General features: G+C 46.3%; 1 protein-coding gene across 6 annotated transcripts in view; it reads left to right on the top strand.

Moving 5' to 3' along the window:
- The window catches only part of LOC311220809 (protein FAM219A-like), a gene marked incomplete at both ends in the record, with an annotated part of 133,447 nt that extends 127,435 nt beyond the window's left edge, over window positions 1-6,012 (top strand). For 4 of the 6 annotated variants that reach the window (XM_084304413.1, XM_084304416.1, XM_084304414.1 and 1 more), the window contains 3 exons: window positions 4,333-4,413; window positions 4,778-4,832; window positions 5,857-6,012. In XM_084304413.1, the coding sequence (XP_084160539.1) occupies window positions 4,333-4,413; window positions 4,778-4,832; window positions 5,857-6,012 (292 nt within the window). Of the gene's footprint in view, window positions 1-4,332; window positions 4,414-4,777; window positions 4,833-5,853 lie in introns of all 6 variants that reach the window. The other 2 variants (XM_084304412.1, XM_084304415.1) reach the window with 1 other exon arrangement.
- Window positions 6,013-18,154: the final 12,142 nt, after the last annotated feature.

The raw sequence follows: 18,154 nt of genomic DNA on the forward strand, positions 1-18,154 counted from the left end.
CAGTAAGAGCAGTGATGGCCCTTCCCAAACACTCTGTGCTGTGTTGCATCCTGTCCCATGGGGGAACATGGGGACAGCTGGGCCCAGGACGAGTGACAATACAGCCTTCAGGAGGCAGAGGGAGCCCGGCCTGGAGAACGGCTTTTACCTGGGCAGGTAGTGATAGGACAAGGGGGAACAGTTTTAAACTAAATGAAGAGAATTTAGATGAGATGTTAGGAGAAAATTCTTTACTATAAGGATGGTGAGGCACTGACACAGGCTGCCTAGAGAAGCTGTGGATGCCCCATCCCTGGCAGTGCTCAAGGCCAGGCTGGATGGGGCTTTGGGCAACCTGGGCTGGGGGGAGGTGTCCTGCCCATGACAGAGGGGTTGGAATGGGTGATCTTTAAGGTCCCTTCCAACCCAAACCTTCCTGTGATTCGATCATTCTGTGAAAATTAGAGGTTTTATATGTTTGTCTCGAATGCTCTGGGCATCCTCATGTAACGTTGTAATCCTACCAGCGGGAGAGTGTACAGTGCTGCTTCGTGTAACAGCAAACTGTTTTAGAGCTTAGTTCTGACTTGGCTGCTTTTATGCCAATAGTTCCCCTGCTTCTTTTTGAAAATGCCCTCTTCCCCATACTGATTAACTTAATGAAGGCTGGTGTCTAATTCATCTCTGCGTGCTTTGCTATACACCTCCTCCACACTGCAAACAGCATGGTCATACTTTGCTGGGGCTGCTTTGGCTCATCTCTGTATGACAGTATCGGACAGTGCTACAAACCTCTGTAAACAAAGACGTTCTTACCTGAATACTTTCTTTCAGAGTATTTCTGTGTTTTTGTTGTTGTTGTTGTTTTTTGTTTGTTTTTCTTTTTTCTTTTTTTTTTCCATGCAGGCATCAGTACAATTGTGTATTGTGTGCCTAAATTCAGGGGCAGGAACCCACTGAGTCAACAGGATTGCACTCTTTGCATGCTATGAGAAAGGTGGCATTTTTTATTGGAGGATCTTATTTAAAATGACAGCAGAGTCTGCATTAAAGCCGTGTTTTTGTTGATGAATGAGAAACTTGCATGGATTACCATATATTAAGTAGAACAGGAGCTGTAGGTGAGAGCCTCTCTCTGTGCAACACATCCAACAGATGAGGTTCTTTGTTTCAAATTAGTTCCCAAAACCCACAACAGCAGTCATAAATCATGCCAGGACTTTGTCAAGTTTTATTTGTAAGCACCTGCGATGTTGGCGAAATATGCTACACTGCTCACTGCTCCAAATTTGGTTGTTGAGACCATGTAAATGTGCCAGGCCCTTATTGGCAGTAAGAAATTCTGCAAATGCCCAGCTGGGTTTTCTGTTCCCACTGCTCCTCTTTGTATCCTAAATGCATGCTGGGAAGACTTGGATTCTTTTGGCATTAGGCTGCACAATAGCTTCCCAAGAGGAATAGTAGCAGATTTGCTGCTTTAGAGATTTAGAAACACTGAAATTAGTGGGGGAAGATAGTAAGGGAGAGAGGATAAGTGCTGATGCCCACCTGTAAAATTAGTTACGTCTGCCTGGAGGGGCTGCTGTTTCAGAGGTGCCAGTGGAAGGAAGAGTGATTTGGTTTGGGAAGGGTAGAGCACTGACAACCATTGACAAAAGCTTTAGAACAGCCAGCTCAGTTTTATTCCATCCATGGACATCTGAGCAGTGTTCAGGGATGTGGAGATCCCTGCACAGACAAGATAAGCCTGCTGGCAATAGACTCACATCTCTTAGTTACTTTTCACACAGCTTTTAGAAGCTTCCTTTGGGATCTGAAAAACACAGGTTTGCAGCAACTGCTTTAGTAGCAGATGTAGCCAAGCTCCATTGCTCCCATATGGAGAGCTGGGAGATGCCTGGCACAGGCTCTTGCTGGCCTGTGATTCCTCATCCCCCAGCTCCCTTGGCTTTCTGGGAACCAAGCAGCAGTCTGGGCACAGCCCTCACGGTACCTCAGAATGGTTTGCTCTGTCCTGCCATAGACAGGGCAACCCCAGGAAGGCAGAAATGTCACAATCTTGTTCACAAGGCTGCAGTACAATGAGAGACTCCAGTGGGATACACTGCAAAACATCCAGGTTCTAGTTGCTCTATGTCTGAACTGTTGGCTTCTTCCAGGCTCTATAGAAGAAGCTAAAGCCATTTCCCCTTTTTTGCTCTTCTCCTCATCAAATATGTTTTCCTTCTTTCATTCAAAGTGTATTTCTTCTCTTTGTCCCTGCCCCACTTCCTCCTCCTTCCCCAAGGCCGTTGTTCTTCAGTATTTCTGAAATCCAGCCTCTAATATCAGGTTCCGTTCACCATTGAGTCTTCTTCTGAGGCAGGGGCGCAGCCAGCCTTAGAGGTGAAAGAATCTGGATCCATAACATGCTCAGCCTCCCTAAGAGCAAATACAATGTGAACAAAGTTGATGTGATGTTGCCAATCCCCACTGGAAACACAGGCAGAGCCCACAACACCATCTGCACTACTTCTATGCATCCAGATATTGTAGTCCACTCTAAAGATAAACTAAACACAGATGTTGTAAAGTATTCCATGTTAAGCAACCAAAACCACCAAGACAAAAAGCTCATACCTGCAGATGAAAGCAGGTACAACTTAAACCCAGCTTTGTTCCAAGGACACTGGGAAGCAAGAAAATAAAAGGCAATCAGGATGTGAGAAAAAGCTTAAATCAGGGACAAAAACATTATCACAGTTTTAGTCTGTGGCAGAAAAGTTGAAGTTCCATTGCTAAGAAAAAAAAACACAAAACATTTCTCAACAAAAAGATGTAGTGATTTGTTTTAATCAAGTAAATAGCACCACAAAGGACTGTTCTCCTTGATCCCCTGATAGTGCTTTGTTCACTCACAATGTAGAAACAATTGTCAGTGAGTGTATGTGGAGCAGTGACTTGAAAAATGGAGAGCAGGCATGGAAGCGAGTGCTTCTGGTATCTGGATAGGCAAGCTGCTGCTGCCAGATCACAGCTTCTGTTTTAGTTCCAGACATCTTTGCTTCTTGACTTCCTTCCTACATGCTTTGTAGGGAGCAGAAGGAACCTCTGGAGGATATGGGAAGGGGTTTTGCATTTTGCAAGTAGATCCCATTTTCTGCAGTACCCTGATGAAGCAGCCTGGAAATTCTGCATCAATTAATTTCTTTAGCCTTGCATTTCAATGAATGCAGTAAGAAAATGCAACTAGTTATGAGCCTATACATCTGCTTCATTAGAACATTTGATATATTTTGCTTTCCCTGAGCCTTGCCCATCTTCAGTGCCTTTACATTACTAAAATTGTAATGACTTTCTGATTTTTTTTGAGCAGAAGAGCATTGCAGCTGGTTAAAGAGCAATTAGAGCATGGATGAGATGGATTATCATTTGTAGATCTTCCCAAACTCTTAGTGAAGCCCTGCTGCATCATTGTATTGTTAAAGACCAATCATTTTTTTGGGAGAGAATCTGATTTAACCCACTGAATAAGATTTCCATGATAATCTTGCAGTTCCCACCTGCTGAACATAGTACCTTGCTCCATTTGCTCTGTCTGGTTGATCTTATTTTAAATATGAACCCAAGTCTTTGTGCAATTTTGTGGATGAAATAACTGTTGTGAGCTGGATACCATTGAATATTTTCCTTATCCTAGAGGCTCTGAAGTCTATATCCCATTCCACAGACTCCCTCAGGCAATTAAAGGTGCAAAGTCATCATCAGCCATTGTAACACTTCGGATGAACTGAAAGTCTTTATAGAATAATGGGATTTTAAAAGTGCGAGTCAGACAGGGCTCTTATGCTACACCCACCAGCTCTTACTTCTCATATTACTGAAGTTAGGGGTGAGACTTCACAAGTTCTGTGTTATGGGGGCTGGGTAGGAACACAGGCAGAAAGACCAAATCCCTGATTTCCAATCCTATAGTACCTTCCCTTAGCTAGAATACCTTCTCCTGCTTGCTTATTGCAAGTGCCATGTACTCATTGCTAGGAAAAAAAAACAACACAGAAGTCTGACAAGGCAAGCACTGCGAACTGAACAGTTTCATCAGAATGAAGCCCAGAGCGTCCCAATCATTTTGTCTTTCAGGGAGGAGTGTGTTCCCAAGGCATGTCCAGCATCTGTCCCTGTAAATCTGCTCTGAGCTACCCAGAGACACAGCCTGCCTCCTCTGAATTGCACCTATTTAAATGTCTTCACTAGTAAGGGAGGACTTGCAAAGAAGTGAAATGGGGAAAGCCTAACTATCATGTGACTTTGATACGACTATGTGTGGTACTGAGCTTTACTGTGTGGTTAATGGAGAACATTTAATTATTTCAGGCTCGTCGTTCCCAATAAGGGCTATTCGTCATTAGATCAGAATCCAGATGAAAAGCCACTGGTAGCCCTGGATACGGACAGGTATGCAAAGTGATAATAAGATGATATGTGTTAAGGCGCAAGCAAGTTTTTCATGACAAAGCACAGCACTGGAACTAACTCCTGCTGAAACCATTCTTGCAGACCACTTGCAGCCTTCCTTGCTGTGCCCTTTGGCATATGCCGTAATTGGTCTGTGCATGTAAACAAGCAGGAAGAGACAAGAGTAAAGAGCACTTTCATGGAAATGTCTGAGGTTCACAGATGAAAGTTGTTCTCTAGGCTGCCTTGATGTAAATTCTCTGTGCCTAAAGGACAGCTTCACAGCACAAGAAGGATAGGACTAAGCAGGGAATTCAGGTCTCTTTAACTGTTTCCTTCTTTGCTGTCTTGTCCTTCCCTGCAGTGATGATGACTTCGATATGTCCAGATATTCCTCCTCGGGATACTCATCAGCTGAGGTGAGTTACACTCTCTCTTCCCAGCCATGAATGCTGGTAGCAGAGCATCCAGAGATGCCTTAGAGTGGCCTTTTGCAGCCAGAAACAGCTACACAAGGAATTTACCAGTGGTGTAAACTCTGTGAATCTGTAAGGGGCCGTGGCAGAAACTGTGTCATGTTTCTTTCTTCCCTAGTGATCTAGTTGGCTCCGTCCCCACACTGCCACAGCACAGAGATTTGCCCGTCAGCTTCACTGAAGCTTTTCCCAGTTCTGCTCAGTCCTGCAGTGCCCATGTGGTGCAAAAGCATCAACTTGTCTGTCGTGGCAGCTCAGCAACTGTCCGCTTGCCAAGACACAAATAAAGGAGCTGAGGGTGTGCTGTCATTTCCAGTTTTAGCAGGGGTCAGGGTCACCTGGAAGGTGTTTACTTGGAGCAAGCAGAAATTCCAAAGAGGACTTACAGATATGAACTCTTGCCCTTTCAAAGAGAAATGGCAGGAAGTTCATGTTTGCTAATCCCTTGCATTGTTTCTGAATGTATTCCCAAGATCTCCAGTGAATTAGTTGCTCGGCCTCTGGGTGCTGCTTCTGTAGGATCTGATTTACAGTCAGGGTGCTGAGCAGCCATTCTGCAAGCAAGCTGCTGGAAACTGTTCCCCCTTGTATCTCTTCCTAGGGCAAAATCCCTCTGAAGTGTGGAGAAACAGCCAAGAGCAGGGACCAGGTCAAATGATCTGGGCCATCTGTGGGCCCTGACTTGAAGGGTTTTTCACCCAGAGCTAGCTAGGCAGCAATCTGAGATTACAAAGAACCAAGTGGCTTTACCACCACCTTTCAACTGCTGTAGTGCCCCAGATTGAGTGGAGGGACTACACAGCTCCCAGTTGGTTTATTATCATTATTTCCCATTTTAAATATCATATATATTTCCCATATCGTATGTGGGATATATATTCCAGAATAAGGGACCTCCTTCCTCTTCCGACCTGTCAGAAGCAAGAAGTCTCAAGTGTTTGACTGTTTGTCTCTTTGTCTGTAGCAGATCAACCAAGACTTGAACATCCAGCTGCTAAAGGATGGGTACCGGTTAGACGAGATCCCAGATGACGAGGACCTCGACCTAATCCCCCCTAAATCGGTCAACCCTACCTGCATGTGTTGCCAAGCCACCTCCTCCACCGCCTGTCACATCCAGTAGTGAGGCCGGCAGGCTGTGATCAGTGCTTTCCACTATAACTGTAAAACTTAACCGCCATTGCTTCCTCCTATGGTAGGATGTGCACCTCTTTGTGTTCATGGAGCCAGGAGAAACCAAAAAATTCATTTTATGATTGGTTGATAAGTTATTTTAAACTATGATTAAACAAAAGAGTTAAACTCAAAGTGCTAGGCAGTGCCTGGCAGAACTGACTGGTCCGGAGAGCAGATGCAGAATGGCTCAGAGATACTTCTGGGTTTGTGTAGGCACCAGAGATGTTTTGTAAGGTGTCAGGTCCAGAATGGGAAGGATCAGATGGGGCTGCAGTTAATCCTACCCTCTAAAAACAATCCATTTGCAAGATCAGGGGTGTCTGAGGTGTCGGGGGGGTTTACCTGAGGTCAGTTCATAATTAGTTCACTAAGCCTCATTTGCCTGTGTAACCAAAATTACACCATGATCAGGGCACAGGAATGGCAACAGAGCAGGGCATCCTTTCTTATGGCAAGTCTAGGCAGGATCAACATGACACAATTCATTCACTTGCAAAGAGAGCAAGATGGTGGCATTTCTCTGTGAGTCAGTAGTAGCTGGAGCTGCTGTGTCACATACCCAATGCAATCTACCCTTAGCACCACATTAAATTATCACCAAACACATCAGATTTGATCTGCAGTCCATCCATACTTTCAGTAGATTCAGTCCTTGCCTGAGAATACCATAATCATGAGTTCAGTTCAGTTGAATACACTGACTTCAGCTTCTACTTAAGTCCTGTGAGAGCCATCTGCTTCCAAAAATCTTGAACTCTGTTCAACTAAGAAAAAATGAGTCCTGCATAAGACAGGACTTGAGTCTGAAGGTCAGTGCTGAAAAAGCTAGTTGAAGAAAGTATATTTTTTGGAGCTCAGCTGTTGGTACTCTTGACAGTGCATCTCTTGGTGCCTATGGGAGACATTAGTTAACGTGGTGGTGTCAGACTTTAGGGGAGTTTTCAGCAACAGAGGGATTATGAGCAGATTCAGCTGAAAAAAAGCCATGAGAGGGAACTACTGTTTATTGCATCTCCGCCCCCTTGTGAACCAAGCTTTGTCTGTTAGAGCAGTCCCACATCAGGAACAATTATGTTTATTTGATGCTGGAATAGTCAGGAAACCTGGCATTACATTAGATTTCTGGGCTGAATTGCCAGTTCACCAACAGATTGTTTTAAATGTAAAATCATTTCTGGATTTAGGAAATATGTCCTCTCCTTGTTCAGTCTTACACTGCTGGCTTCAGAAGACATGGGATTCAGGTGATGGATGGGCTGGCATCTTTCTCTGAGGTGAAATCTTTTGACACAGCCACAAGTGTGTCTTTCCCTGCTCAGACAGGAAGAAAGACTGCCTGCCTTATGTCAGCGCTCTCTTTAGAGCCTGGTGGAGGGAAAAAGCGAAGGCAATTCTAAGTTTCCCATCAGAATTCCCCTGAGCCACGAGAAAGAGCCTGATCTCCACACTGAATTACAGATACCCTGTATGAAATTTGCACATCATGAGCTGACTCTTTAAGTTCTCTTAGTGATGAGGAGGACACTTATTTAACATCACACATTTTCATTCTGTGCAGCGCAAGGCATGATGTCATCTGCAGCATGAGCAAAAGAGCAGGCATACAAGGCTCCTGGGCTTTATTATTCAGCAGCTACCTGCAGGCAACCATGAAAACTGTGTTTGCCCCCTCCCCTGAAACAGGGACTGTTGCCCTATCTGCCAGGGAACAGAAAGAGGATGGAGAAGACTTGTTTACTGAGCATCTTTGCCTCCTTGTGCAGAAGTGCTGGTTAACTTGCCAACTCCTCTAGGGAGAGAGCGTTCCTCTATTGAATTCCTCTCACTTTCTCATAATGTGGCAGTGCCAAGGGGGAATATTTCAAAAATGTTTCTAAAGAAGCACAAAGCTTCAATTCCTTGCTTCTTCTTTCGTGTGCCAGCCTTCCTCTCTAGTGCTAGCTCAGGTGTGAGATTAGCAAGTTGTCTGCAGTGGGGAGAAGAGCTCTAACAGCACTATGTGGGAAGAGAAGTTAAAAGGGAGGAAAAGCTCAGGAGTATTTTTTTCAGATGGGGAATGTAGTCAAAACAGAAAACAGAAAACACATGGTCAAACTAAATCCTGTAGGACATGGCCAAGTCTCTTTAAACATTCACACTTTTAAAGCAGGAGTTTGCAGTTCTGCATTGGTACCATGCAACATCTCCATTGCACTTATCCTCCTGGGTCAGTGTCTGTGCCTTTCAGGCAGGCTGCACACACGCAGCCTTTCCCACAGCCTTTGCTCAGGAGCTTGGGGTATTTTGGTGAGCCTGCTCAAGCAATGAGGTGTCTATTTCCGTTGGTTAACCATGGCAGACTGCACATCGCACAGTTCTCCATCAAACCACCTTTGTCTTAGGACAAAGATGGAAGTAGATGTCTGAGATTGTGTCTCCCAGAACTTTAACTTCCCCTCTGAAGGACAGACCTTCCCTGTAACCACTGCCCCATGGCACCACTGCTAAGTCCTTTTATTGCCCCAATTTCTGTTTTTTGCCTGCCATGTGCTCTGAGGCATTCCCCAACCCCACAACCCTGCAACCGCCCTCCACCCTTTGCATTGTGTTATGTACACCTGCTTCCACCATAACCCCTTAAAGTCACAGAATCACAGAATTGTAGGGTTTGGAAGGGACCTCGAAAGATCATCAGGTCCAAACCCCTGCCAAAGCAGGTTCCTTAGAGCAGGCTGCCCAGGTAGGTGTCCAGACGGGCCTTAAATATCTCCAGAGAAGGAGACTCCACAACCTCCCTGGGCAGCCTGTTCCAGTGCTCTGTCACCCTCACAGTGAAGAAGTTCTTTTGCATGTTGGTGCAGAACTTCCTGTGCTCTATCTTGTGACCATTACTCCTTGTCTTGTCCCCACAAACCACTGAGAAGAGGTTGGCCAAATCCCTCTGTCTCCCACACCTCAGGTATTTATACACATTGATGAGATCCCCTCTCAGTCTTCTTTTCTCCAGGCTGAGCAGACCCAGGTCTCTCAGCCTTTCCTCATAGGGAAGATGCTCCAGGCCCCGTATCATCTTTCTGGCCCTCCGCTGGACTCTTTCCAGGAGATCCCTGTCTTTTTTGTACTGGGGAGCCCAGAACTGGACACAGTACCCCAGGTGAGGCCTGACCAGGGCAGAGTAGAGGGGGAGGATCACCTCCCTTGACCTGCTGGCCACACTCCTTTTAATGCACGACAGGATCCCATTGGCCTTCTTGGCCACCAGGGCACACTGCTGGCTCATGGTCAACCTGTCGTCCACCAGAACCCCCAGGTCCTTCTCCTCAGAGCTCCTCTCCAGCAGGTCGTCCCCCAGCCTGTACTGATAGATGCGATTGTTCCTTCCCAGGTGCAGGACTCTACACTTGCTCTTGTTAAACCTCATTTGGTTTCTTCCTGCCCATCTCTCCAGCCTGTCCAGGTCTCGCTGAATGGCAGCACAGCCTTCTGGCATGTCAGACACTCCTCCCAGCTTTGTATCATCAGTCCCTGGGAGGACACTACTCATTTTCACATGTGAGGGGGGAAGATGAATTTAAACGTGAACTAGGCCAGTTATTCCTCCAAATATAGACAGAAGCACAAGCCAAGTGTTTTTCCCTGCTCACAGAAGGAGCTGGTTGCACAAATAGTTGATTTGGCATGACAGTACAGGACCATAAAATGGCAATTTTTTGGCTTCTCCTCTCTGTGCTTTGTGTTCATATATTTTATTAGGGGAATAAAGTAGAAAGGGTGGGGAAAAGTAGTTACCTGTGTAGGGTCATTATCAGGAAGGCTGAATGGATTAAGGCAATGCACGTGTGGCTATCATAGAAAACCGACCACTAACCCTTCTGAACTGCAGCCCTTTAATCAGGTTATGACCATAGGGCATGTCTGTTGGCTCATTACAAAATCTGATGGACAGCCCAGCAGTGTGTGTTAACAGCAAATTGGCTTGGCTCTCCCTGTCTGGTCTTGTGTTCAGACCTTTGTGTTTTGGCCAGAAGGTTTTCCTTGTGCCCTCACTGGAGGTTGTGGGGGCTTCCCAGGAAGGAGTATAGATACATGGTTGTTCTGTCATTGCTCTCCTTACACCAGCAGTATATCTGCTGTCATGGACCAGAGAAGACAAAAGCAAACAGCACAGTCCCTGGCTCTTTGTTGCAGCATTAGAAAGCCCTAAAATCTGCAGAACTGCTGGGTAATCTCCAAACTGCAGGTTACTTGCAAGAAAGCGAATCATTCCTTGTTCTAGTCTTTGCACCAAACCATATGGTTTTCTCAGGCCCTATTTTCAGTCTGAAGTGTACAGAATACCAGGGGGAGGCGTGCCGTGGAGTATGAAAAGCTGCATTACTGTCCATCTAAATTACCATGCAAATAGGATAGCTTCCTTATAGTGATGCTGGCACCTCTAACAAAGGAATTTGCGTTTGATGCCTCCTAAAGCCAAATTGTTTTTTTTTTTGGCTAGGATTTTAAGTAATTTTAGTCACCAAATTACCTGAGTTTAGGCAAATAATTTCTTCTTATCAGATGTTAGTTCATCCCTTTCATGTGAGCTTTGGACTACAAGGTCTCAGCACTCAATTCTTGTCTCTCCAGTCAGTCTGCAAACACCCCATTTCCAGATGTCCGTGTGAGGGGAAGTATCCTCCCAGTGTCAAGGAAGGGTCCTAGATAGCATGGTCTAGTCTGCTTTTCCTGTGGTTTTGTAAATAATCTTTGGTTGAAGGAAGGCTGATGTCCAGGTGACCATCCCGGAGGCTCATTTGATGTCCTATCAGGCATATCTTAAAGCCAACCTTTGGAAGAGCCACTGGATCATATCTGATGTTGCTGTATGTCTACCCCCAGTGCGTATATTTGGCTGTCAAGTCTACTCTGCTCTTCTGGCTGTCCTGCTTGTAGATGCCTTGCAATTGCAAAAGCAAGCAGCCAAGCCTGCTTCACAGAGGGGCTTGAGGATGCTGTGCTCACCCACAGACAGGACAGACTCAACTGCTTCTGGTTTGTCTCTCCGTCTCCTTTCCCAAAAGGAGACAGCTGCTCTGCTCAGCTGTGTGCTGGCTGACACATTGATCTGAGATCCTGAGCAGAAACCTTCCCTCTCCATGAAGAGTCTGTCCTCAGGCTGGCCTGCAAGCTGTACAACGGCATGCAGGAAGCTTGAAAAGTGCAGCTCCTTGTATGTGACTCAACAGAAACATGAAGATGCTTTTGAAGGAAGGAAAGACCCAGATGGGCACCAGATGGAACAAGAGAAGAAAAACAAGCAATAACTAGAAAGGTTGCCAAGTGCTGCCTTGGCCTAGGGAAAATCCCAGTTGTCCAAACTAATCTATCGCAATACAGTGCTGATACCAAGCTAAGCGTGTTTTCAGATGCATACACCAGAAACACCATGTCCCTGAGCTAGCACTGCAGCCAAATACTACTGCAGAGAGTCTGCTGGACCATCAGAGCACAGAAATGAGATCTGGGATCCCTTGCTGCTTTTGGCATGTGTGTTTGCTCCAACCTCAGGCAGGTCACATCTCCTCTTGACACCTCCTTCTGCAGCGCAGAGGATAAACCTGCCTTCCCCGGATGCTACCACCACCCCGCATGGATGTTGCCAAGTGTGTGGCAGGCACCATTGATAGGACAGATCTGTAAGCAGGGTGGAAAAAGTATGCTATAAAAGTTTTACACATATTTTCAAAGTTCTGCAGAGAACAGCAACACAACTCTACTTTCCTTCTGTTTACCAGCTTCTGATGTTGCTTGCATGTGCCAGAAGGCTGCAGGGTGATCTTAGTAGAGAGATTAAACAGCTTTGGGGGCAGATGTTTGGCAAGGGGATGTTTCCCAGTTATTTGGCTGTTGGCTCATGCACAGCTGGCTACTTAATATGCACGGTGACACAGGGAACATGTAAGAATTGGTGGTTCAACAGCACCATCCCCTGCTAGCAGACAAGGAATTTAGGAGTGCATGTGGATTTCCAACTCAGACAGTGAATTTTAATTGGGTGGAAGAGATCACCGAAGGGTTTATTTGAGATATTCCCAGGGAAGTGTCATGCTTTTATATTTAACATTTATGTAATGATCTGAGGCACTTGTTTCTGGGCTCTTCCTTTATTTTTCCATTCTTCCTTGACATACTCACACAGTATGGCCACTCTTACCTAGAACAGAACAGACTTTGTCACCTGGCTGCTCAGCAAGCACAGGCTGCATGTACTACCCTGAACATACCCTGGCTTTGGCCTCTGGCACCCTTCAGAGCTGTCTCTTCACAACCCACTTCTCTTTCTAGTTCTCATGTCTCAAAAACATCTGCAGAGATGGGCAGAGTGCTACAGGGGAAGCTGGACTAGGCTGAGCCTGAGGGACAGGCACGAGAAGGTCTTCATTTTAAGGTGCTTTTCACCTCAAGGAGGACAAGGCATCCTTGTCATTTCTTGTCAAGACCTTCTTGTGCAAGAGGTTGCTCCAGACCTGAACTGCACCTCACCAGATGAACGTGCCTGTTACAGAGCCACACAAATCCTGCAGAAGGGCCAGAGACAGAGGAAGAGATTGGGACCTGGGATTACATACAGAGGATTAATGACAGACTAACAAGATGCAGGTTTCTCACAGGGACTCACATCCCAATTTTCACTCCCTGTGTTGTGCAACTGAGTTGTTGCATTGCTTCCCAAAAATTACAACTACATACCCTCCTTCAGCTCCCTTGACATCGGTGGCAATCCCAGGATCACAGCAGCCTGGCTGAGTGCTCCTTCGACAGATTGCTTGGAAGGTTAGGGCCAGGGGCTAATGGAGATTACATGGAGCAGAGCACTGTGGCCCACGCAAGCGTTCAGGAAGCCACGGCATGGAGCAGGACATCACTGACTTTCCCTGGCGCCTGCGGCGAACAGGTCTTCCCTTTGCTTTCCAGACCCAGTTGCCAGCAGAAACTGGGGCTGAGGCTTTCTTTTTCTGTAAAAAGCTGCTTCAGCAAAACATGGATTTGCTCCTGGAAGGAGCTCTCCTGGCTGATTGTGCCTGGTCTGTGAGGCAGCCATTTCCATAGTAACAAGTGGCGATAGAGGCGGGGGGATTACATCAGGGAGTGAAGGTACAAAAGAAGCCTTGTTTAAATGTGACTGTCTCGGGCATGGCACTGGAAACCAGCACAGTAGGCACCAGGAAAAAAAAAGGCTACTAAAAGGCCATGCTGATATAAGTCCCATTACATGCTGAGATGTTTGCCCTCCCAGAGCATCATTTCTCCCCGAGCTGTCTATTCAGCTGCCCCAGGTCAGGTCTTCAGAAAGCACTGCTCTGCCCGGGCTGCCTTCTCATTTCTGCACTGGTCCAAAAAAGCTGCATCTTCATTTGTTACTCATCTTCCTCAAGGCCGCATGATCTGGGAAAGGAAAAGTTTATCAGGAAATGTGATATAGATCAATGGGGAGCTGGAAAATTTGGACAAGCTCTCTTTACGGCAGCCTTTCTGTTTTTTGTCACTTCTGCCTCCTTCCCCAGCTGAGATTTCTCTGCTCTGTTTCTTTGTGTGGGGAAGCTGGCTGGGATAGCAGATATATTCAGCTTGTTGCTGCCTCTGTCCGGTGACAAACCCAAGGCAAACATCAGACCAGAAGGATACCTAAGAGGCATAATGGTGGGTGAGCCTGCGAACTGGATGGGATTTCTCTTCACCCACCCGAGTGGCCAGGGGAAGGCTGTGGAGCTGAGGGTCACCCAAGCGAGTTTAAAACCTTGGTGTGAGCCACCAAGCCCAGGCGGGTGCCATCACCCTTACAGCTGTGGGCACACTGGGACCAGAGATCCCGGTCCAAGACCCGCCTGAGCCCGAGACCCATAGGGAGGCACAGGTGGAAGTCTGTCAGTGGTCCCCTTCTCAGCTGTGAAACACATGGGTAGGGCTGTAGTTCTGCAGGGAGAAGAACTCTTGCAGAGGATGAAGTCCTTGCAGGGGAGAAAATTCAAGAAGATATTCCTCCCCTCCCTCCCTTTTTGCACATTTTAACTCCTTCCACATGGGTTATTGGACCCTTAGTAAAGAAGGAAACAAAACAGCATTAAATACTTTCTAAAGGGTTCTGAAAGCAGGTGCTGCTTGCATGCAGAGCCGGTCTGTGTCTACCATGTAACTTCCAGACCTCATGGCACATCCTGTAGCTGAGTCACCTGGAGCCCCATGCGGGATCTAGGTTGGGAGAACCAACACTGACCATCATGTCAACAGCTACAGCTTCCCAAACTAGAGAAGGGTCAGATAAGGGAAGGGGGGAAAGCAGCAGCAATGACAGTATATCTAGTTGTCACAGGTAAACTTCAGTATCTGTATCCAGTGGTTAGTTCTAGAATCTCAGTCCTTGTTATATTGCACATGTCCTCCTTTCACTCCTCTTTTCTCAAAGCAGCCATCATCTTTTTTTCCCCCCTTGAACTAGTGATGAGCAACAGAGGCAGTTGCACCAAAACGACTTTCAGCCCAATTCTCCCACCCAAACCCAAGGCAGTCCGGACAGCTGTTGGCCATCACAATTCTTAATTTTTAGTAACTCCACTTTGGATTTCTTTCCTCATGTACCATGGCTTCCTCCACAAGCACCCCAGCAGGGCAGCACAGGAGGCTCTGACCATGTCCCAGGAAGCTTCTTTGCCACTGGCAGCACCTTGCAGACATGCATCTTACCAGGAACGTACTGGGTCAATGCTGGTGAGATCCAGCACTGCCAATCTTGTGTACGTGACAGCTGATGGGAATCTGGCAGGAAGTGGCTACTGTCCCATTTTGATTTTGAGGAAGAGGGGGATTTTTTTGGCATTAAAATTTTTGTCTACCTTCCAGTGGCCAAGTTCTGGGCTGCATTAATAATTGGGGTTGATTGGCTGTCTGGGCAGATATGGAGCTTCACACCAGCTTTGATAGCAAACATCACAGCTGCATCCAGAGCCTGGCTACAGGCTGGGTTTCTCCTGTGCTGGCAACGAGCAGGCTGCGCTTCCAGCAGGCTCCAGATAACCTGGCAGGTGGGGGGACAGCCCTCTTCTGATCAAGTCCGAATTTCCATTTCATGTCCTCAGCTTGAAAGAAACTAAACCCAAGCAAATGCTACCAAGGTCTCCTTCCACTGTGTGGTGCCTGGCGCCCAAGAGAGGGGGTGGCAGGAGGTATTTGTGGGTCACTGCAGATGGGATCCTTCTGGGATATAGTTAATGGAAATGCCTTTCATGAGAGACCTCCCTACCTTTGCGTTAATCTCAGAGCACGAGATTAATTTCTGGCTGTCCTTGCATATAGTAAAAACATAGCTGAAACAGCCAAATGCAAAGTAGAGTTAAATGTAGGGTTTGACCTGAATAGCCTTTTAATTAGGAAGATAAACTTGTTGTAGCTTGACCTTAGTCCATGTTAGGAACCTGCTAATCATTCGGCATGCAGAGTGTAGTAATGCTGCACTTGGCCATTCGTTTTATTATCTGGTTTGGGGAGTTTTTTACTCCTGAAGCATCAATCTGTATCTTGTATGGATTATTTTTCTTTCTTCCTGTTCAGAACATGTAGCACACTGTTGTACTTCTGTTCCCGACCGCATAGAGTATTGCCTTAAACAGATCAGTTGTGTTGTGGTTTGTTTTGGGTTTTCTTTTTTCTACCATCAGTTTTATGCATTAATTTATTTTAAAAGTATGATTTTTTGAAAAAAAAACATGAAGTGTATAATATTTTTTTTAACATTTCCATTGCAGTATTTATCATTGTTACTGTTTGTGTGTAGTGTAACAATTAATGATATTAAAAAGCATACATATCAAAACCAGCCTGCCAGCCTTTTCACTGGAGCGAGATGGACAGCAGGGTGGGAGGACACGAACGACACCATCTCCTCTGCAGCCCCAGCCCTTGCTGAGGCTGAAACCACGGGTGAACAAGTGGATGGGGAACAGGAGGTTTTGTACTGATATACCCTTGCTTGGCCTCCTGCTCAAGGAAAACAGGAGCTCTCCTGGGAACAGATGGGTGCTCTGTAGTGGGGTAGCCGCTGGGAGCCCTCTCCAAGGATGAGGGGATTTAGGAAGCCAGCCCTGGCCTTCTCCATGAGGAAGCATCTCAGAAGACTGCTCCTCTCCCAGTAACACCTTGGCTGATGGGTTGTATCTGCAGAGGCAGAGTGGGTTGTATTTGCTGTGGTGTTTGGTCAGTTTCCCAAGTATCGGGAAGGGGGGGACAGGGGGACAGCCTGCTCCACCAGGGGCCTCTCCAGAGGCCACAGGGGGGCTTCAGCTCCAGCACCTGGAGAGCCTCCTCCCCTTCCTTCTGCTCCGACTTTGGTGTCTGCAGGGAGGTTTCTCACTCCTCACTCTCCCAGCTGCTGTTGAGCAGCAGGTTTTTGTTTGTTTGTTTCTTTCTTTGTTTTCATGGATGTGCTCTCACAGAGGCAGGGTCTGTGTTGCTCATGGCTTGGCTCTGGGCACTGGTGGGCCCCTTTGGGGCCGGCTGAAATTATCCCTTATCTGCCACGGGGTGGCTTCTGGATTTTTTTCGCAGGGGTTGCTACTGCAGCCCCCCCTCCCCCCAACTTTGCCCCCGAACCCAATACACTGAGGCAGCTAGGTCATTACTGGCCTGTAAAGTATCAGGGATTAAATTAACTAATGAAACCCTAAAAAGTGATGGAGGTAGAAGGGGCTGGGATAACAGTGCCAATTTTGGCGGATTCTAAACTGAGATTAGGGGATAAAATGATCACTGGGCAATTATTGTATGTACCCAAGGCAGGGACTAACTTGTTGGGAAGGGATTTGATGATGAAATTGGGCATTCAACTAGTAAATTGTTAGACTGGAATAACAGTAAATGGAGTAATTATTAATGGAGTGCTCTCAGGCCCCGAGAGCAAAGATATACTCACCTCTGACTGGAAAGACCCTGAAATGGGGGCGGAAGCAACAATACAGATGGACGGTTTTACCTCAGGGGTTTACAGGGCCACCAATTTATTTGGGCAAGTTCTAGAACAGATTTTGGAGCAATTCCAAGCTCCCGAGGAGGTGTTACTGTTACAAATATGTGGATGATCTTTTATTGTCAGGACAGGAGGAAACAGTTGTGAAGGAAGCTACTAACAAGCTATCCAACTTTCTGGGAAAGCAGGGCTTGGGAGTATTGGAAAATAAATTACAATATGGAGAAAGAGAAGTCAGGTATTTAAGGCTTCTAATGTCTGAAGGAAAACAAAGAATAAATGCAGAGAGGATTCAGGGAATTGTTGAAAACTAAGAAAGAATTAAACAGTTTTAAAAGAAAGATTTTTTTTAAGGAATCAGGAGCCACAAAGTCTGAAGGAAAATGGATACTCCCTGATGGGAGAGAAATGCTGAATAAAGCACCAATGAGGCAAATATTAATTGTTTTACATCAAGAGTCATCGGGAGGTGCAAGCAATGTGTGATGTTGCGTTAAGAAAGTATGTCTGTGTAGGAATATACACTTCAGTGAAGCACATATGCAGAGGATGTACCATATGTCAAAAGGTAAATTAAAAGGTCATCCGTAACCCACCCAGAGGGGGATGGGAGCCAGGGATTCGACTTTTTCCAAAGTATACAGGTAGATTTCACTGAGTTATTTGTTTGTCCTAACTGACCACGTGACTGGCTTTACTGCAAGGGTTAAAGCAGGCCTTAGAGAGTGAGTGGGATTTTCACAGCCCCTGGCACCCGTCCTCTTCTGGGAAGGTGGAGCGAATGAACCAGACATTAAAGAAGCAATTAACTAAACTGGTGTTAGAAACCCAACTTCCTTGGGTAAAATGCTTACTCCTACAGGTTCAAACAGCACCAAGAAAGGATATAGGAATATTACCATATGAGATGCTGTTCGGATTGCCCTATCTGGGCAGAAGGGATGAGATACCACAATTCAAAACAAGAGAGTTTTCTTACGAACTGTATGCTGGGGTTGTCCTCTTCTTTGTCATCTCTCAGGACCTGTGGGTTGTTGGCTCAAACCCCACCTTTGGAATTCCCCATTCACCACCATCACCCAGGAAACCGGGTCCTGATTCGGACCTGGAAAGA

This window comes from Netta rufina (genome assembly GCF_964035555.1).
Source record: "Netta rufina genome assembly, chromosome: W".
In the NCBI taxonomy this organism is placed as follows: Eukaryota; Metazoa; Chordata; class Aves; order Anseriformes; family Anatidae; genus Netta; species Netta rufina.